We start from the raw sequence: 22,063 nt of genomic DNA, 5'->3' as shown, positions 1-22,063 counted from the left end.
ACAGCCACAGCCACAGCGGAGGAGGAGGAAGTGACACGGTGACCCCGCAACCTAAAAGGAAGTGGGGGAGATCGATAAAGCGGAATTGACCCGCAACAATAAAAGTGTCTCAAATGCAGGTTACGCTTGTATATGTTGCCAAAGTGTTTTTTAGATTGATTCGTCTTTTTTTTTTTTTCACCAAATTGCAGCGTATTTCTGCCACCCTCCCACGTGACAATGAACTAAAGCTGCTACAACGATGACGCGGCAGATACACCTGTGGCGCGTTTGACGTAGCAGAAAACTCTTCGCACTCGCCCCCCTCCTCGCTCCACCGCCTCCGCCCCGCATTGTCTGACAATTTTCACATGAACACCTAAACAAAAGCGACAGCATAAGCTCATTGTGAACACGATATAATAAGTTTATCTTCTAGTGTTTATTAATACTTTACCAATCAGTAATGTTCAGCTGACGTGGACGCGGTACTTGAGCTTCGTGCTCCTCAAAGTCCTCGTCCGACTCCAGGTCCAACACATGTGGCTGAACGCGCTGTATCTCCATGATGAATAAAAGTTTATTCCTGTCACTATCAGGGTGCACGTCTGTCTCCCCCTCCCTCCCTGAGATGGCGGAGGAAGGGCGGCTCACTCAGAGCCTACGTCACGTTTGGAGGGCGGAGCCTGTGCTTTCTCAGGACGGGCGGGGGGAGGAGCAATAGTCGGACTTTCATAGTTCCTGGTCTGTGACTGACTCCAAGAAATCAGTAAGATTTCATAACTATTGTGTAATGGATGTTCCAAAACCCAAACTGTGCTTGTTTATGTGCAGAAGATACAATGTGAAAAGAGTTATTTTGCATGAGACGGGCCCTTTAAGTACAGTTTGAATTCCAAGTCTGGGCCCACAGCTCATAAACCCTCAATTTCCTTATACCAAAATATGCCAGATTTGACCTTAGAAGAGTCCAGTGATGTGTTATGGGTTCAAAAATGATGTACAAGAACTTATGAGTTTTATCTATGACGCAACAACACTGGCAAAATGCAAACTGATGATGATTTTGATTTTGTTTAATGAAACAAACATGAATGAAGCAAAAATACAACTCCAGATATGTTTATGATGAGAGAACAACAGTCTAACATGTTTAAAAACTAATAAAAGTCAATTTTCGTAATATCTGTTCTTTAAAGGTGCACTGCAACATTTCTGCAAGGTCAACCAACTGCTGGTCTCCATGGAAATTGTGTCTAGAATGTTCCACAATTTACACTATTGATCAAAAGTTTTAGAACGTCACACTTTTTCCAGTTTTTTTACAAGCAGCTTACAGCACTATGCTTCATCACAGTTCAGATCTGTGGAGAGGAATTGTTGTATTTTTGAGCAACAGAAACATCCGTAATGAGTAAATCCTAGATGGAAATGTTTAATGAATCCGTGTATCATTCGTTCATGTGTTTTTCAAAATAAAACCAAAAATAAAAAAATGAAAAAACAACTATTTTCTTCATTATTTGTCTCCAAAACTAAAATGGAAAAAAAAGGATAATGGCTGTTTCCTGTTTTCGTGACTTAAACTGCGATGCCGGACTGAACCAGGACTAAACCGGGACCCGGACCGGGACCAAGACCAGCACTGAGACCAGGACTGAGATCGGGAACAAGATCGGGACCAGACCAGGACTGAGATCAGGACCAGCCTGGGACTGAGACCGGGACCAGATGGGGACCAGACCAGGACTGAGATCGGGACCAGACTGGGACCATACCAGGACCAGACTGGGACTGAGACCGAGACCAGACTGGGACTGAGTTCGGGACCAGACTGGGACTAGACCAGGACCAGACCAGGACTGAGACCGAGACTGGGCCAGGACCAGACCAGGACCAGATCAGGAATGAGACCAGGACCAGACCAGGGCTGAAAACGGTTTAGTCCTGGTTTAAGTCCTGGTTTAGTCCTGTTTCAGTCCTGGTTCAGTCCGGCATCACAGTTTAGGTCACATAACGAAACGGTCATTATCTGTTTTTTCCATTATTCATTTAAACACAAAATCAAAAACTGAAAAACTAATCGTTATCCCTTTTTATTTTATTTTATTTTATTTTCATTTTGGTTTTGGACTTTGGATTTATACTGCAGAATTTTTTTTTTTTTTTTTTTTCCCGTTTTCTTGTTTTTGGTTTTATTTTGAAAAAAGAATGAACGACACATGATTTTAATATCATACCATGGAACATTCCAGGCAAGGCAACAACATCTCCCTGAGGACTTAATAGTAGAAAAGCAGAAAAGTTGCGCAGTGCACCTTTAAATTAATAATCGCTATAGCAACAGTCCTGCGCTCGTGGATACAGGGTCAGATTGTGTTGGGGAGAATAGGCCGATTGTTGTCCTCAGCTCCGTCCTCCTCTCGTATCAGGGCTCGTGCCTGGCGTCAGCGGTCCCTCTCTTTCTCCTCAGCCTCTTCAGCCTCTTCGTCGTCTTCGTCGGCTTTTCCACGTCAGAGCTGCTGGTCGTACGGACGGAGAGGATCCAGAGCGCGAGGACTTTGCTGCTTGTTGTTTTTTTTAAATTTAGAGATTGTGAGGATTTAATATCGTAACCATGCAGAGTCTGAAGATGGAGCGTGGAGACGTGGTGAGGGAGCTGGATCTAACGTCGCTGAGGTCCACCATGCCAGCCGGAGGCCCCCTGCAGGTGAGCGGACGACAGTGCACACACAAAAAGTGGGTTCGTGGGTTTAAGAAAGATGAAAAGTGAGGACCGTTGCCGTAGCGATTAATAATTTAAAGCAAGTTATTGGCGTCGCTTTATAATAACGACTCAAGGTCCATTTGCACAAACCACATCCAAATTAAGACTGAACTAAACCCAATAAAACCTGGACTAAACCAGGCCAAAAAACCAAGACTAAACCAGGTAAAAAAAACAGGACTAAACCTGGACTAAACCTGGACTAAACCTGGACTAAACCTGGACTAAACCTGGACTAAACCTGGACTAGAGCTGGACTAGAGCTGGACTAGAGCTGGACTAGAGCTGGACTAGAGCTGGACTAGAACTGGACTAGAACTGGACTAAACCAGGACTAGAGCTGGACTAAACCTGGACTAAACCTGGACTAGAACTGGACCAGAGCTGGACTAAACCAGGACTAAACCAGGACTAGAACTGGACTAAACCAGGACTAAACCAGGACTAAACGAAGAATAAACCAGGACTAAACCTGGACTAGAACTGGACTAGGACTGGACTAAAGTAGGATTAAACCAGGACTAAACCAGGAGTAAACCTGGACTAAACCTGGACTAAACCTGGACTAGACCTGGACTAGAACTGGACTAGAACTGGACTAGAGCTGGACTAGACTGGACTAGAGCTGGACTAGAGCTGAACTAAACTTGGACTAAACCTGGACTAGAACTGGACCAGAGCTGGACTAAACCAGGACTAAACCAGGCCTAGAACTGGACTAGAACTGGAGTAGAACTGGACTAGAACTGGACTAAACCAGGACTAAACCAGGACTCAACCAGGACAAAACGAGGACTAAAACATGGACTAAACATGGACTAAATCAGGACTAAATCAGGACTAAGCCAGGACTAGAACAGGACTAAACCAAGTCTACATCAAGACTAAACTCAATTCAAACAGGACCAGAAGTGGAAGAGTGCCCTTATGTACTTAAAGGTTCACTGTGTAACTTTCCTTGTGGAGGGTCCATCAAATGCTTTTCTCCATGGAGGTGTTATTGCTTTGTCTGGAATGTTTCACAGTTTGGTATTAAACCAAACCAAGGTAAAGGTCAGATCTGTGGAGAGGCGTCCCTGCTCAGAGTCAGAAGGCCTGTTGTTCTAGGTATTTTTGAGCTAGAAAAACCTAATGTTGTAGTCAAGACCGAAGTCAAGACCGAGACCGAGACAAGACCAAGACTTTTAAAGGTCGAGACAAGACTGAGACCATGACCCATTGAGACCAAAATCGAGACCATCTACATCATTTTCTACATTTATTTGTATTTTACTGTTATTTTGGCACAAATATATCAATGTTTTTATAAATCTATCTCCATTTTATTTGATTAATGTTCATTTAGACCTAAAATAAGCCACACACAAAAAGTGGGTTCGTGGGTTTAAGAAAGATGAAAAGTGAGGACCGTTGCCGTAGCGATTAATAATTTAAAGCAAGTTATTGGCGTCGCTTTATAATAACGACTCAAGGTCCATTTGCACAAACCACATCCAAATTAAGACTGAACTAAACCCAATAAAACCTGGACTAAACCAGGCCAAAAAACCAAGACTAAACCAGGTAAAAAAACCAGGTAAAAAAACCAGGACTAAACCAGGCCTAAACCAGGACTAAACCAGGACTAAACGAAGAATAAACCTGGACTAAACCTGGACTAAACCTGGACTAAACCTGGACTAAACCTGGACTAGAACTGGACTAGAACTGGACTAGAGCTGGACTAGAGCTGGACTAGAGCTGGACTAGAGCTGGACTAGAACTGGACTAAACCTGGACTAAACCTGGACTAGAACTGGACTAGAACTGGACTAGAGCTGGACTAGAGCTGGACTAGAGCTGGACTAAACCTGGACTAAACCTGGACTAAACCTGGACTAGAACTGGACTAGAACTGGACTAAACCTGGACTAAACCTGGACTAGAACTGGACCAGAGCTGGACTAAACCAGGACTAGAACTGGACTAGAACTGGACTAAACCAGGACTAAACCAGGACTCAACCAGGACAAAACGAGGACTAAACATGGACTAAACATGGACTAAATCAGGACTAAGCCAGGACTAGAACAGGACTAAACCAAGTCTACATCAAGACTAAACTCAATTCAAACAGGACCAGAAGTGGAAGAGTGCCCTTATGTACTTAAAGGTTCACTGTGTAACTTTCCTTGTGGAGGGTCCATCAAATGCTTTTCTCCATGGAGGTGTTATTGTTTTGTCTGGAATGTTTCACAGTTTGGTATTAAACCAAACCAAGGTAAAGGTCAGATCTGTGGAGAGGCGTCCCTGCTCAGAGTCAGAAGGCCTGTTGTTCTAGGTATTTTTGAGCTAGAAAAACCTAATGTTGTAGTCAAGACCGAACTAATCGAGACCACAGGGTCCCGAGACCGAGACAAGACCAAGACTTTTAAAGGTCGAGACAAGACTGAGACCATGACCCATTGAGACCAAAATCGAGACCATCTACATCGTTTTCTACATTTATTTGTATTTTACTGTTATTTTGGCACAAATATATCAATGTTTTTATAAATCTATCTCCATTTTATTTGATTAATGTTCATTTAGACCTAAAATAAGCCACACACAAAAAGTGGGTTCGTGGGTTTAAGAAAGATGAAAAGTGAGGACCGTTGCCGTAGCGATTAATAATTTAAAGCAAGTTATTGGCGTCGCTTTATAATAACGACTCAAGGTCCATTTGCACAAACCACATCCAAATTAAGACTGACCTAAACCCAATAAAACCTGGACTAAACCAGGCCAAAAAACCAAGACTAAACCAGGTAAAAAAAAACAGGACTAAACCAGGCCTAAACCAGGACTAAACGAAGAATAAACCAGGACTAAACCTGGACTAGAACTGGACAAGGACTGGACTAAAGTAGGATTAAACCAGGACTAAACCAGGAGTAAACCTGGACTAAACCTGGACTAAACCTGGACTAAACCTGGACTAGACCTGGACTAGAACTGGACTAGAGCTGGACTAGAGCTGGACTAGAGCTGGACTAGAGCTGAACTAAACTTGGACTAAACCTGGACTAGAACTGGACTAAACCAGGACTAAACCAGGCCTAGAACTGGACTAGAACTGGAGTAGAACTGGACTAGAACTGGACTAAACCAGGACTAAACCAGGACAAAACGAGGACTAAACATGGACTAAACATGGACTAAATCAGGACTAAATCAGGACTAAGCCAGGACTAGAACAGGACTAAACCAAGTCTACATCAAGACTAAACTCAATTCAAACAGGACCAGAAGTGGAAGAGTGCCCTTATGTACTTAAAGGTTCACTGTGTAACTTTCCTTGTGGAGGGTCCATCAAATGCTTTTCTCCATGGAGGTGTTATTGCTTTGTCTGGAATGTTTCACAGTTTGGTATTAAACCAAACCAAGGTAAAGGTCAGATCTGTGGAGAGGCGTCCCTGCTCAGAGTCAGAAGGCCTGTTCTAGGTATTTTTGAGCTAGAAAAACCTAATGTTGTAGTCAAGACTAATCGAGACCACAGGGTCCCGAGACCGAGACAAGACCAAGACCTCTGAGAGTCGAGACCAAGACAAGACCAAGACTTTTAAAGCTCGAGACAAGACTGAGACCATGACCCATTGAGACCAAAATCGAGACCATCTACATCGTTTTCTACATTTATTTGTATTTTACTGTTATTTTGGCACAAATATATCAATGTTTTTATAAATCTATCTCCATTTTATTTGATTAATGTTCATTTAGACCTAAAATAAGCCACACACAAAAAGTGGGTTCGTGGGTTTAAGAAAGATGAAAAGTGAGGACCGTTGCCGTAGCGATTAATAATTTAAAGCAAGTTATTGGCGTCGCTTTATAATAACGACTCAAGGTCCATTTGCACAAACCACATCCAAATTAAGACTGAGCTAAACCCAATAAAACCTGGACTAAACCAGGCCAAAAAACCAAGACTAAACCAGGTAAAAAAAAAACAGGACTAAACCAGGCCTAAACCAGGACTAAACGAAGAATAAACCAGGACTAAACCTGGACTAGAACTGGACTAGGACTGGACTAAAGTAGGACTAAACCAGGACTAAACCAGGAGTAAACCAGGAGTAAACCTGGACTAGAGCTGGACTAGAACTGGACTAGAGCTGGACTAGAGCTGGAATAAACCTGGACTAGAACTGGACTAGAACTGGACCAGAGCTGGACTAAACCTGGACTAAACCTGGACTAGAACTGGACTAAACCTGGACTAAACCTGGACTAGAACTGGACTAGAACTGGACTAGAACTGGACTAGAACTGGACTAGAACTGGACTAGAGCTGGACTAGAGCTGGACTAGAGCTGGACTAGAGCTGGACTAGAGCTGGACTAAACCTGGACTAGAACTGGACTAGAGCTGGACTAAACCAGGACTAGAACTGGACTAGAGCTGGACTAAACCTGGACTAGAACTGGACCAGAGCTGGACTAAACCAGGACTAAACCAGGACTAGAACTGGACTCGTCATGACAAATCCAGACGCGTTTGTGCACTTTTATTCTTCAAACTTCAACCACATGTCGCTGTAAGAAGTTTACTGCAGCAGTTGTAATGAAATAGGATCGCGCCCGTTGAGTGTCAGACCTCAGAGTCCAAGCCCCTTTAAAACAAGACCGAGACAAGACTGAGTCCGAACACAGTCGAGTCTGAGACGAGACCGAGACCGTAAAAAAAAGAAAAGGTCTTGAGGTGACTTTCGAATACCACAACACTAACAAAACCATTTTAACTTCTTAGGTTCTTTTTAAAGACAATGCAGTAAAGTGTGTTTACCTTGTTGACATGTTTCGGCTGCTGCATCTTCAGAACTGTCCCCGTGTTGGTGGTGACGTGTCGTATATCAGCTGTTGTTACTTCCTGTAGTCGTGGTCAGACCTGATGGACCTGGCAGGTCGCTCAGACTGACCACGCCTCCCGTCGCCCGGTGTCTCTGGAGGAGGGTGTCCCAGGTGTGTGAAAGGAGGAACGCTCCGTCATCACGGTTAACGCTGTCCGTGCATTGTCTTTAAAAAGAACCTAAGAAGTTAAAGTATATAAGAAGACATAATGAACATCATTGGCTTACTAACAAAACCACTTGTAATTGAATAAATATAAGGTAGAGCTGTTTAATGTCGTAATGCGAAACAGGAAGAGGAATGACATGTCCATAGAAATAAGCAGTTTAAAGATCCCCGACCAAAAAGTTAGAGTAATAAAGTTAAATTATTATGTCGTGAATAGGAAAATAGAAAAGCTGAAACCTTTGAATCCAGTAGATTTACAGAACTAGACATTTCCTATATAACGCTGGAGAATTCGCTGTTTCTGAAATATAATATTACTCCTGATCCACAAATATTAAACCAGATCATTTGTTTGCTGTCGGCTTTACACATGTACCACAATAAACTTACAACTCACAATCCTTTCAAATGTCAATAATCCTGCTTTTGTGTTTGAGTATTAGCACCACTTTTCAAAACCGCATTCACAGGAGACACTGAACTCTGTGTCATTTTCACGATGATAGACACAATAATTACGGATATTAACCACAAACAGGGACAAAGCATCGGAAGTTTGGCAGTTTCATTCTCCCACAGTGTTCACACCTGCCTCCAGTGTTAAAGAAAGGGCAGTTTGTAATGGAACGGGCTCCTGTGAACACAACCTAAGAGATATTTGAGTTACAATTGATGAGAGAAGGAATAGAACGATTTCAGAGTTATTCACTATTTTTGACACCGTAACAAAACAAAAATTCATTCATTCATTTATTCATTCACAGACAGTGTTGGGGAGTAACGGATTACATGTACCGGAGTTACGTAATCACAGTACAAATTATGAGTAACTGTATTCAGTTACAGTTACTGTTTCCATGAGTGGTAATTGGATTACAGTTACTTTGTTGAAATAAATGGATTACATTGCAGTATTTTCCTGTTTTCACATTTTGGGCTAAACCGGGACTAAAACCAGGACTAAAACCAGGTCTAAACCCAAGACTAAACCAGGACTAAACCAGGTCTAAACCAGGTCTAAACTAGGTCTAAACCAGGACTAAAACCAGGACTAAACCAGGACTAAACCAGGTCTAAACCAGGTCTAAACTAGGTCTAAACCAGGACTAAAACTAGGTCTAAACCAGGTCTAAACCAGGTCTAAACTAGGACTAAACCAGGTCTAAACCCCGAAGTAAACTAGGTCTAAACCAGGTCTAAACTAGGACTAAACCAGGTCTAAACCAGGACTAAACTAGGACTAAAACCAGGTCTAAAACCTTCTCTACAGTAAAACAAAAGTCTGTTCATGGAGACTTGGGCTCAACAGACAATTTGAAGAGAACAAACAAGAGTTTTCAGGATGTGGTTGTTACATTCATGTCGTTAAAAAGCACGACAATATCAAGTAATCCAAAGTATTCAGATTACGTTACTCACTTTATGTAATTTTCTGGATTACGTTACAAACTACATTTTGGGGTGTGTAATCTGTAATCTGTAGGGGAATACATTTTAAAAGTCGCCTTCCCAACACTGTTCACAGAACTATGCACTTTACTGTATATAAAGTAATGGTGTTGATTTTAAAGGGCCCATATTACACTATTTCCTGATCTGGTATAATGTTGTTTTCTCGTCACAAACAGACCTGGAGTTGTGTTTTGTTTCATTCACACATGTTTAACACACAAATCCTGCATATTTAGGCTGTTCTTCTCTAAAGGGCTGTTCACTTTCTGCGAATATTCGTGTCACATCAACCGATCAGGGGCCATGTTCTGATAGTGACGTAAGGTTTATATAATGCTGAGACATGAACTTTCCATTCAACATGGAGGACACACTCACTGTTGCCATGGGAAAAGAGCTGATATCAACAGAGCAGGACCGACACCAGTCTCTGTCCCCCTCTCCTTTATTCTGGTTCCGGTTTCTGGTTCGGTCCCAGTCTGGTCCCAGTCTGCGGTGCCAGACTTTTGCGCCACATACAGACTAAAACAGGACTAAACCAGGACTAAACTGGTCTCAGTCTTGGTGTCAGTCCCGGTCTGGTCCCGGTCTCAGTCGTGGTTTGATTCTGGTCTGACTGAGACCGGGACTGAGACCAAGACTGAGACCGGTTTAGTCCTAAATGAGTCCTGGTTCCATCCCGGTTCAGTCCGTATGTGGCGCAAAATCCGGCATCGCAGTTTAAGTCACATAAACGGCCGTTATCCGTTTCTTCCATTATTCATTTAAATATAAAATTAAAAACTGAAAAAACTAATCGTTATCCATTTTTAAAATTTTGGTTTTAGAGACAAATAATGAAGAAAATTGTTGTTTTTTTGTTTTCTTATTTTTGGTTTTATTTTGAAAAATGAATGAACGAATGATACACGGATTTAGGACCTTTAATTCTGTGTGGAGCAGAACTGCAGCCACATTTCCCTTCTGTGTGTGCTTGTGTATCTGAATGACAATAAAATCTGTCATTGGTTTTCTGTAAATACCACAAACACAAACTCCACATATATCCTCCATACTGTATTTCCCTACATCAGACCATGAGTGTACTGCAGTACCAGTCTCTCCTCTTCCTCATATTTGGCTGAAGTCTACTCTTTACCAGCAGCTGTGGTATGTCCTCTGTGGGTGAGACGTGAGCGTGGACCATGGGCTGACTGTCTGCAGATCTATTCTGAGACCAAACTCACAACAACCATCAAAAACCAATTAGAGCCCATGTGCAAAGGCTAATACAGTCTTCTAACGCACACACAGGTCAGCACAGCAGCCCCTCGCTAATACTGGGAACACAGGGTCACAGTGGGGCTGGGACACACAGCGCAGAGAGACTGTTTTATTTAAATGGAATTCAATTTTATTTTACATTTTATTACATTTAATTACATTTTATTTATTTTTTATTTTATTTGAATATGTATGTATTTTTAGTTTTTATTTTATTTTATTCATGTATGTATGTGTGTATTTTTCTTGTTTTATTATATATTTGTATGATTTTTTATTTTATTATATATATATTTTTTGTATTGATTTATTTTATTTTATTCAGGTATGTATGTATTTTTTGTTATATAATTTTATGATTTTTTTGTTTTGTTTTATTATATATTTTTATTTGGTTTTATTTTATTCATGTATGTGTGTATTTTTAGTTTTATTATATATTGTGTTTTTTATATATTTATTTGTATTTATTTATTTTATTTTATTCATGTATGTATGTATTTTTTATTTTATTAACTTTTTTTTTTTTTTAAGTTTTATTTCTTTAATTCTTATTTTTTTTTATCTTTTATTTTATTTTATTATATATTTTATTTGGATTTATTTATTTTATTTTATTCATATATGTATTTTTTAAATTTTATTAATAATTTTTATTTTATTTGAATTTTTATTTCTTAAATTTTAAAATTTTTTTTTCTTTTCTTTTTCTTTTTTATGTATTTATTTTTCTGTTAACCTTATATGTGTTATCAATACGTCTTATTGCCAACTATCATGATGGCAAACTTCACTAAGGCAGAGAAAACTTCCAGGGGACATGCCACCTCCAAAAAGGAACATAGTGTTGCTTTAATTACTTTATTACTGGTAATAAATTTAAAGGGGAACTGTGTAACTTTTCGTGAGCTTAGACTTAAACTTTACTGATCCACAAGGGAAATTATGTGGACACAGTAGCTCACACATCACAGTATAATATAATAACAAAGAGCAACAATATATTAGTAAATGGCAATAAAAAATTCAAAATAAGGATACGTTCAGACTACAGGGCTTTATGCTCAAGTCAGATTTTTTTGCGAGGTCGTTCACATTTCCAATTAAATGTGACTAGTTTGTGATCTCCAGTGTGAACATTAAACGCCCCAAAAGTGTCCCGCATGTGTGTTGGAGGACACGAAGCAGTGAGTGTGTTCAGCGTTCACGGACGTCACCTAAATGCTGGGCTTGTCTCGCAAAATATGGTTCGGTTCTTTGGAAAAATGGACAGGTTACACACCCACGGCCGCTTCGCTTGTTTGAGTCTTTATCCTCCTTGTATTTGGCTCACAGGCTCTTTATTTTTTGTTGGCATTGGAGCCAGAACCGTCTGTAGCCGCGCTCGTACATTTCTTTGGGAATAATTTCAGAAACGGTTCCAATAAGACCCCTCCAATTTAGCCTGAATACAGCGATCTTCAGAAATATGAATAAATTCTCTAACCTGGCGTTCCCTCCATTGACGAGACTCCACATATCCAAGCGTCCTGGGTCACATTTGAAAAAATCGGATCTGTGTCGTTCAGACTGTCATTAAAAGATCAGATACAGGAGCATAGGGGTGAAAAAAAATCAGATTTGGGTCACGTCAGGCTGTAGTCTGAACGTATAATAAACCTGTGTAGCAATAATAACAAAAGATGGGTGTCAAATAAGGCATAATTATTTAATCTGCCACCTCCAAAGCAAGGAAATCTCCACAGAGGCAAGAAATGTTACACAGCGCACCTTTAAAGCGATACTGCAGCTGTTCAGAGATAATATAAATATTCAAATCTAGTTTATTTCTATCACGTTCGCTTTCCTCTCCGTGAATGGTCTTCTTGTCCTAGTTTGTTTTTCAGCAAACCGTTATTAACCACAACGGCAGCCATGTCTCCACCAGTTCGCCCCGGGGCAGCTGTGGTCAGAGATGATAAACAACACTTCCGGTTATGGAGCGAGAGGAGTAGACTCACGTTTGCCTGCTCCCGCATTAGCTTTATTATTTAAACCTTTTGGACCTCGCAACTTCCTCATATCTTGCATCTGTTGATCCCCGATAGTTTCTTTTGCTACTCTGAATATTCTCACGCAGTCATCATGTCCAAGTCCAAAGGAAAACAAGCCGAAAAAGACGTGGCTAGCACGGCTAGCGCTAGCGCTAGCTTAACTTTGGAGGACATTTCATCGCTCTTAGAAGGACATAGAGAGGCACTTTCCTCAGAGTTCAAGTCCTCATTCCAGTCTCTCACCTCAAAACTGGATTCTGTAGAAGCTTCCATTAAGGACCATGGGGCCCGTATCAGATCATTGGAGGACAATGCAGACTCGCTCGATCAGCGCCTGACATACGTGGAGGACAAGTGCCGCACTTTGCAAAAAGACAATGACTGGCTCAGGGAGAAGGTGGTGGACCTGGAGGGACGCAGTAGGCGTCAAAACATTCGTATTGTTGGCTTACCTGAGAACATAGAAGGTCCCCGACCAACCGCTTTCCTCTCTCAACTTCTGGCTGAAGTGTTTGGCCCCAGCGTGCTCCCTACTCCCCCGGAGATTGATCGTGCGCATCGGACCTCTGGCAACAAACCCGCACCCGGAGCAAGACCGCGCCCTGTGATCCTCCGTCTCCACCGATTCCAGGTGAAAGACCTGATTATACGGGAGGCTCGTAGAAGAGGAACCCTGTCGTATAAGGATCATCCGATTCGCTTTTACGATGACTACAGCCCGGAGGTTTTGAAGCAGCGCAACGAATACCGCTCTTCCATGGCCGAACTGTACAAGCGAGGATACCGCCCGGCGCTCCTGTTCCCAGCCAAGCTGCGCATCACGACGCCGAGCGGGGAGAAGAAATGGCTCTTGTCAGCAGCGGCAGCGGATAAGTTTGTTCAGGACTTGGGCAACGGCTCCTAAACAAATGTGGTAACCACTCTATTCTTTTGCTACTATATAGTGGTTACTCCTCTATGACACTCACTGTTAATGTGTCAGTTTGTTACCGCTCTTGAGGGTTATAAATTTATCTGTCTGTTTTCATTGATAGAGGGGAGACTTGAGCTCGCGGTCTGGTCCGTGTATACTGTAACACCGCACTACTGTATATACGCAGCGAGCGCTTTTATGGTATAGGTTAAGTGAGGTTGAAGGGGTTAATATTCATCATCAGGTTTTTTTTTTTTCTTCATTATTAAAATAACATTAATAATTGTTATTGTTGTTCACTAATGCGGTTGCAGAGAGTTAGGAATTAGGAAGTTTTACAGTATGCTGATTGGTTTATCAGAGTTTCGGTTGTTACCTTTTGTAACAACTTTTCTTTTTTCTTTGTTTTTTTGTCCTCTTTTTGTTGTCTTTTTGCTACTTTATTTTATCAGTTATGTGCTACAAATTCTGTATCAGCTTCAATCACCGAACCCCAATATAAGCCTGTGTTACTTTATAATGAGGTATGTTTAGTCCTAACATCTCTTTGGCACCAGGTGGTGCATTAAGACTGGTTAGCTGGAATGTGAAAGGGCTGAATTCCCCAGTAAAAAGGAAGAAAGTAATTAATCATTTAAAACAGTTAAACACAAGAATCGCTTTCTTGCAAGAAACACACTTGAAAATGGCAGATCACCCTAAGCTTCGTTTTGGGTGGGTGGGGCAATTATATCACTCCTCCTTCAACAGCAAAGCACGGGGTGTTGCTATCCTTGTTCATAAATCTGTACCGCTTTCAGTGACAGAGGTGATATCAGACCCCAATGGACGCTATATTATAGTTTTAGGTAAAATCAGTGGAAACAATCTTGCTCTAGTTAATGTATATGGGCCAAATTATGACTGTGAGGACTTTTTTAAGAAATTGTTTTTTTTCTCTTCCTGATTTGAACGGGAGTCAACTTATCATTGGTGGCGACTTTAACTGTTGTCTCAATCCGGTACTTGACCGTTCCTCAAATAAACTATACCCCATGTCTAAATCCTCTAAAGTCATAGAACTATTTATGCAACAGTACAGATTATCAGATGTATGGCGGTATTTCAACCCCTCTGCCCAGCAGTTTTCTTTTTTTTCTCCAGTGCATGGCACATTTTCACGAATAGATTTTTTCCTGGTAGACAATAGTTTGCTTTCTACAGTGAAACTTCTGCGAATACACACCCATAGTAATATCGGACCATGCACCTGTTACTCTGGATATTTCGCTACCAGGCAGCACCCTGTCGCGGTCTCCATGGCGACTCAACCCATTATTACTCAATGACCTAGAATTTGTTAAAGTTATTGGTGAGCGCATAGACCTTTTTGTTTCAACTAATGTCACGCCAGAAATTTCTGCAGCCACGACATGGGAAGCATGTAAGGCTTTTTTGCGGGGTGAGATAATATCTTTTACAGCTTACCAAAGAAGGGTTGCATCTCAGAAGAGCAATGCTCTTTACAATTCTATATCTGAATTGCAAACTAAGTGTGCAGAATCCCCTAACACAGAATTGATCAAGGAGCTGCTCATAAAAAAGGCTGAATTTGATTCATTGGCCACAGATAAGGCTGTGCAATCACTGACCAAGACTCGTTATAGTTACTATGAGTTTGGGGATAAGCCTAACAAGATACTTTCCCACCAGATCCGGCAGTCAACAGCAGCTCAGCATATTACCGAAGTCTATGTCTCTGATGTACTTACAATTAACCCACAAACCATTAACGATACATTTAAAGACTATTATTCCTCCCTATACACAGCTGAGTGTCTGCCAGATGACAACTTTTATGAAACTTTTTTTTCACATTTTACCATTCCTACAGTTGCACCAGATAGAGCTGCTGAACTGGATGTGCCTTTCACCGCTGAGGAACTCAGGAATGCTGTCATGTCTATGCAGAGTGGGAAAAGTCCTGGTCCTGATGGTTTTCCATCAGAATTTTATAAGGTTTTTATTGACAAACTGTCCCCCCTGATGCTCAACATGCTGCGGGAATCCACTGATTTGGGTGTCCTCCCGGTCACTTTACGACAAGCTACCATCTCCTTTATTTTAAAGAAAGACAAAGATTCCCGTTTCTGCAGCAACTACCGTCCCATCTCATTGCTGTGTGCAGATATTAAAGTTCTGGCTAAAATGCTAGCAAAGCGAATAGAGTCAATAATGCCTACAATAATTAATCCAGACCAGACAGGCTTTATTAAGTCCAGACATTCGTATCACAATATCAGGCGCTTTATGGACATCTTATACTCGCCTTCAACCTCTGACACCCCCGAAATAGTAATCTCCATGGACGCTGAAAAAGGCTTTTGACCGGGTAGAATGGCCCTATTTATTTTACACCCTGAAACGCTTTGGTTTTGGTGATAAGTTCATATCGTGGATCAAATTGTTATATGCTCGGCCCATGGCACGAGTGCGCACTAATAATAATTACTCTGAATATTTCTCCTTGGGCCGTGGAACTCGGCAGGGTTGCCCCCTGTCCCCCCTCCTGTTTGCAATAGCCATAGAGCCACTTGCAGCAGCCATCAGATCCAGCTCTATGCATGGCATTTTGAGGGGTGGCTCAGTACATAAAGTAGCCTTATACGCTGATGACCTGTTACTGTTTGTTTCGGATCCAGGTATCTCCATGCCCCCGGTTCTGACTCTGCTAAAGGAGTTTGGACAGATTTCAGGGTATAAATTAAACCTTAATAAAAGTGAACTCCTTCCTGTTAACCCTGCTGCCATTACATACCCTCTTTCCAGCTTACCTTTTAAAACATCTGCACATAGTATTAAATATTTGGGTATTCATGTAACCAGGGAATTTTCAGATCTTTTCAAGACCAACTTTAATCCATTACTCGACCAGTTAACTCTAGACCTGCACCGTTGGTCCATGCTGCCTCTCTCTCTGGCGGGTAGAATTAGTTGCATCAAAATGAACATACTACCTAAATTATTACTTTATCTTTTTCAGTGTATACCAGTGTTTATTCCTAAACGTTTTTTTTCAGTCACTTGACAGCACTATTGCACAGTTTTTGTGGAACAAGAAACCTCCCAGAATACGAAAGATTATACTGCAAAGAGATAAAGAAAATGGAGGCCTTGCCTTACCAAATTTTTTATTCTATTACTGGGCTGCTAACATCCGTACAATGTTGTTTTGGTGCCATACTAATGATGTCATGCCAGTTTGGCTGCCAATAGAGGAGATCTCATGTGACTCTGCTTCTCTACTATCCCTTTGTGTCTACCCCTTAAATCATCATCACTCTAATAACATTATAGTTAAGAACTGTCTTAAAATTTGGACCCAGGTTAAAGAACATTTTGGATTTCAGCCTCTTCTGTCCCCTTTCCCCCATTTCCCATTTGATGGGACATTTGCTGTATGGAGGAGCCATGGACTGGTTTCTGTAAAAAATTTTTACATAGAGGGGGTTTTGGCTTCTTTTGCCCAATTAGCCTTAAACTTTAATCTACCCAACTCCCACTTTAGGTTTCTACAGGCCCGAGGTAAATTCCTGGTAGACACTTCCCTAGTGCTATTCCTGATGGACCATCATGGAGATCAGGCTCTCTGAAAGGTGCAATTTCCAAAATATATAGCCTATTGTTTTCCGCTCTCAAAGTAACATCTGATCATCTTCGTGTGGCCTGGTCTGAGAGGAACTTGGTGTGGAGATTGATGAGAGAACAGTGGAGGTCCAGTCCGTCCACTCTTCTTCAATCTGCGCCCGACATTGTATCATTCAATGTAAAGTGGTCCATAGAGTGCACTGGTCAAAGAGTAAGCTTGCCCGAATCTTCCCAGGCACTGATCCTAACTGTGTAAAATGCAAATCGCTAATCTAACTCATATCTAACCTGTCCTACATTATCAACATATTGGAAACTATTTTTGAGTCTCTATCAGTTGTTTGCAATGCTAGGGTCTGCCAGTCCCCACTGACTGCTCTCTTTGGGATTCTTCCAGCCGGTCACTCCTTGTCACCCTGTTTTGTTGACCTGGTGGCTTTTCTTACACTGTTGGCCAGGAGGGCTATCCTAATGCGCTGGAAAGACCCTCACCCACCCACTCACTCCCAGTGGATAAAAGATGCCCTTTCATTTATGAAACTGGAAAAAATAAGACACTCTCTCAAAGGCTCTGGCTCTAAATTTACTGAAGCCTGGTTACCTTTTATTGATCATGTAATGTCTCTGACATTGGAGGTGACCCCATGAGCTGTGTTGCCCTATAGCATGTATCCATGGGTATCGAGTGATTGATATAATCTAAGACAAATGTTATAGTAGCACATATTCTGTTTGTTTGTTGTTTTTTTTTGTTTTTTTTTTGTAGGCCCTTTTTCTGTTTTTTGTTTTTGTTTTGTTTTTGTTTTTTTTAAAGGTGTGTAAATTGTGAAGTATTTACATTGTATACCAGCCTTGAATATTATACATCTTTATATACCTAAATCACTCTTAACATGTAAATCTGAGTGATCATTGCGATGTCGAACTTGTCCAGACAGCAGCAGAACAACAGCTCATTTACATTTAAAGGTCTGACTATGCAAATGAACTCTTGTGGGATTTATGTAAAGTTATAATGTTGTTACGTCATCAAAAACAGACCTGGAGTTGTGTTTTGTTTCATTCACACATGTCTGAGTAACACTTTATTATTAGTCTGTCTGCATCTCCAAAGCTCAAAATGCTCTACTCCACCTTGTGATGTCATGAAGTGGCAGTTTTCAACTTAACAGCGACCTTTTACTTTTTGTTTATCCGGTGGAGGTTTGCAGTGATTCTACTGAAGGTGTATGGAGTTTAAAAACAGTTGAGCATCTCTTGTATTACCACGTTTTTTTTTTCTGAGTTTGTGTTCAACATGTGTGAATGAAACACAACACAAGTCCAAGTATCGATTATGACGAAGACTCTCTTGCTGGTTGAAACATGTTGGCATCCTTCAATTTAATACTCCATTTAGGACTTCGAGTTCGGGCACCAGACAATCAGTGAAGAGCCATACATGCTGTGATGGCAACGATTCCCGACATCGAGGATTTAAAGCTGGAACAAAAAGAATGTATGATGAATTTGATCAAGGGGTAAAAACGTTATTGTCCTTCTTCCTACAGGATTTGGGAAAAGCTTAATATACCAGTTCGCCCCGTTAGTGGCGCATTACACACATCACGACCAAACAGCAGCGATTGAGTTAAATTTTAAAAATTCCCGCCTACAGTCGAGCGAACGAATCCTAATGCTGTGAGGTCAGACGGTTTCCACGAAGTGAAACCGGCTGATGAATCAGGCTTTTGGGTTTGAACCTTGCCCACTTTCACATTTTTCAGTAAGGGTAACATTCTGTTAAGACTATAAGTTAAAGGGACAGTCCGGAATTTTGGACATAGGACGTCATTTCCTCGTGAGCCAGAGACTTGGAGACGTGTGGAGACACTTTTTTAAATATTCCATCCAGTCCTTGTATTTGCAGAGGTCACTGGTGTTAGACTAGTGCATGTCAATGCTCATAGTTTATCCTGTCCACTAAAAACAGTGTTGTTATGACCCAGCTCGTTGGGGTGAAAGTAGTAACAAAAATAAAACCAACATGTAAAATGGAATAAATTAAATAATGTTTAATTAACAGGAAGGTAAAAGGTAAATTAACAAAACAGACTAAAATATACAGAAAACAACCTAAACTAAGAAACAGAACAACAGAATAAACAGAGTTTTGTGCCACAAAAGGGGCTTACAAAAACGAGTGGTAAAATTAAGGGACACACACTAAACCAAAACACAAGTTCCCCAAATTAAACCACATAAACCCACAAACAGAATCGAGTGACCAAATCAAAAAAGGCACAAAACAGAACTAAACTAAACACACACACACAAAACCAAAATGGCAGACTGGCCACCAAGTCCAGCAGCCCCGAACAGGTGCTGGTGATCTCCTTAAATAGGGGGAGGTGGCTGCAGGTGAGGTGGGCGTCGACCTGCCCCACCAATCACAGACCAGGGCTCCTGCAGCAGGAATCAAGAGAACTCGGCAAAAATTACACAAACAAATTACACAAACTGGGGCCTTTACACTTACCCACTCCACAAAACACCTGAAGAAAATCTATTATTACACCAGACTGTCGAAACTGTCAACACAGACTGTAAATGTCTGTGTTGATAAAATAATTTTAGAAGTAAAACCAACCTTGCATTTGAAGGATTTATGTCTGAACAGCAGTAGTGGGTTGTACTTCCCTCAACATGCAACGATTCATGTGATGCAAGGTTAGTTTTATTTCAAACATTATTCTATCAACACAGACATTTACATGGACAGTCTGGTGTAATAATAGATTTGTTTCGGGTGTTTTGTGGAGTGGGTAAGACTTTTTAATGGAAGGATAACTATGACCATTGACATGCACTAGTCTCTAGCACCAGTGACCTCTGCAAATACAAGAACTGGATGGAATATTTTAAAAAGTGTCTCCACACGTCTCCAACACTCTGGCTCATGAGAAAATGACGTCCACTCTACCTCTTTTCTTCATCTGACAACTCCAGGTCTGTTTGTGATCAAGAAACAACATTATGGTTACGTTCAGACTGCAGGGCTTAACGCTCAATTCCGATTTTTTGTGAAATCCGATGTTTTTACGAGGTCGTTCACATTTCCAATTAAATGTGACTTATATGTGACTCCAGTGTGAACATTAAACGGTCCAAAAGTGTCCCACATGTGACACTGGAGACACGATGACGTCAACCGCAGCGAGCGTCTCTGTGTTTACGGAAGTTGTTCAAACATGGACACAGCATCGAGCACCTGGAGATTTTAAAGTTCCTCTCGTACCGGAGCCAGAACATGAACAACTTACTTGTTTTAAGGAGGAGATTGAGAAGGAGAAGGACGAGGTTTTTGGTCGTGGTGTTTTGTGGGGCAGCGGCAGCGACGTCCATTGAAATGAACGTGTGGATGTGGAGACGGAGCCAAGAGTGGTGAGTGGTGACGTGCTTCTCTTCAGTGACACTGAGTTCATTAACAATTTTCTCCTACTTCAGCGCAGAATAGTGACGTTTGTGGCTTGTTGATAACGTGTAGGTGGATGAATGCACTTTGGCCGTTCAGACTGAAGTCGCATGTCAAAAGATCAGATATGTATCGGTTTCAGGAGCACATATCCAAGTGTCCTGGGTCACATTTGAAAAAATCGGATCTGTGTCGTTCAGACTGACATTAAAAGATCAAATACAGGTCACATAGAGGCCAAAAAATCGGATTTGGGTCACTTCAGGCTGCAGTCTGAACGCAGCCTATAACAGATCAGAAAATAGCGTAATATTGACCCTTTAACCAGATTTTGATATTTAAACTCAAAGCTTTTCTGCCAAGCTGGTCCGAACACCGTCTCGAACTGTCCTCCCGCTTGTTATGAGGAGTTTTCGCCGCGGCACAAGCTGGCACACTCGTGGTTAGTTCTGTACGGGAGTGAGAGAAGGCTGTGTTCCTTTGCACATATCACTTACGGGTATATTTAGCCTCCCCGTCCCCGGTGAACAAAGTCGACGTATGTCCGAGTTACACAACGGCATTTGGACGCGTGTGTGTGAAAAGAATCCGGGGCTGAGTAAGTTAATAATGTCAGAGTGTGATGTATGCGGCGGCAGAGAGCTGCAGTGTTTGTAAACAGAAAAACAGAGCGGCTCGAGTCTGAAGGCGAAGAGAAGAGCAGCGAGTTTCTGCAGCTCAACCTGAATTTCCCTGAGGATCAATAAAGAAGCTCTCACTCTCTTTCTCTCTGTTTCTCTCTCCATCTCTCTCTTTCTTTCTGTTTCTATCGGTCTCTCTCTCGAGCACTCTCTCTCTTCTTAATCTATCTCCTGTTTCCCTGTTTCTCTCTCTGTATATATCACTCTCTCTCTCTCTCTCTTTCTCTCCATCTATCTATCTCATATTTATTTATCTGTCTCTCTCTGTATCACTCTACCTTTCTACCTACTCTATCTCCATCTCTCTTTCTCTCTCTCTCCACCTCTCTCTCCTATTTATCACTCTTTCTCTTTCTCTCTCTCTGTGTGTGTCTCTGTCTGTCTGTCTTTCTCTCTCTGTCTCTCTCTCTGTGTGTCTCTCTCTCTCCCTCGCCGTAGATAGACAAAGGGCTGTCTCTCTCTGACTCTTTCACTGACTCTCTCTCTCTCTCTCTCTCTGTCTGTCACATTCTCTTTGTCTTCCTCTATCTTTATGTCTCTCCCTCTCCCTAGATAGACAGAGGGCTGACTCTCTCTCTCTCTGACTCTCTGTCTCTCTTTGTCTGTCTGTCTCTCTTTCTCTCTCCCTCCCTCTGTCTCTCTGTCTCTCTCTGTTTATGTCTGCCTCTCTTTCTCCCTCCCTCTGTCTGTCTCTCCCTCTGTCTCTCTCTCTGTCTCTCTCTCTGTCTCTCTCTCTGTCTCTCTCTCTGTCTCTCTCTCTCTGTGTCTCTCTCCTCTGTCTCTCTCTCCCTCTGTCTCTCTCTCTGTCTGTCTTTCTCTGTCTCTCTCTCTTCTCTGTCTCTCTCTCTCTCTC

The 22,063-nt window shown here is 41.6% G+C and overlaps 1 protein-coding gene across 1 annotated transcript in view; it reads left to right on the top strand.

Annotated features, from left to right (window-relative positions):
• The first annotated feature begins 2,596 nt into the window (after positions 1–2,596).
• The window catches only part of LOC110165440 (ninjurin-2-like), a 202,670-nt gene continuing 183,203 nt past the window's right edge, over positions 2,597–22,063 (top strand). Inside the window, exon 1 of the mRNA XM_020930634.2 lies at positions 2,597–2,689. Within this exon, the coding sequence (XP_020786293.1) occupies positions 2,597–2,689 (93 nt within the window). The remainder of the gene's footprint in view (positions 2,690–22,063) is intronic.

The sequence above is a fragment of the Boleophthalmus pectinirostris genome, unplaced genomic scaffold, assembly GCF_026225935.1.
Source record: "Boleophthalmus pectinirostris isolate CB_2022bp ecotype Guang Dong unplaced genomic scaffold, ASM2622593v1 HiC_scaffold_18, whole genome shotgun sequence".
Lineage (NCBI taxonomy): Eukaryota > Metazoa > Chordata > Actinopteri > Gobiiformes > Gobiidae > Boleophthalmus > Boleophthalmus pectinirostris.
Note: the sequence above shows the minus strand (reverse complement) of the source record. Positions and strands in the feature narration are given on the sequence as shown.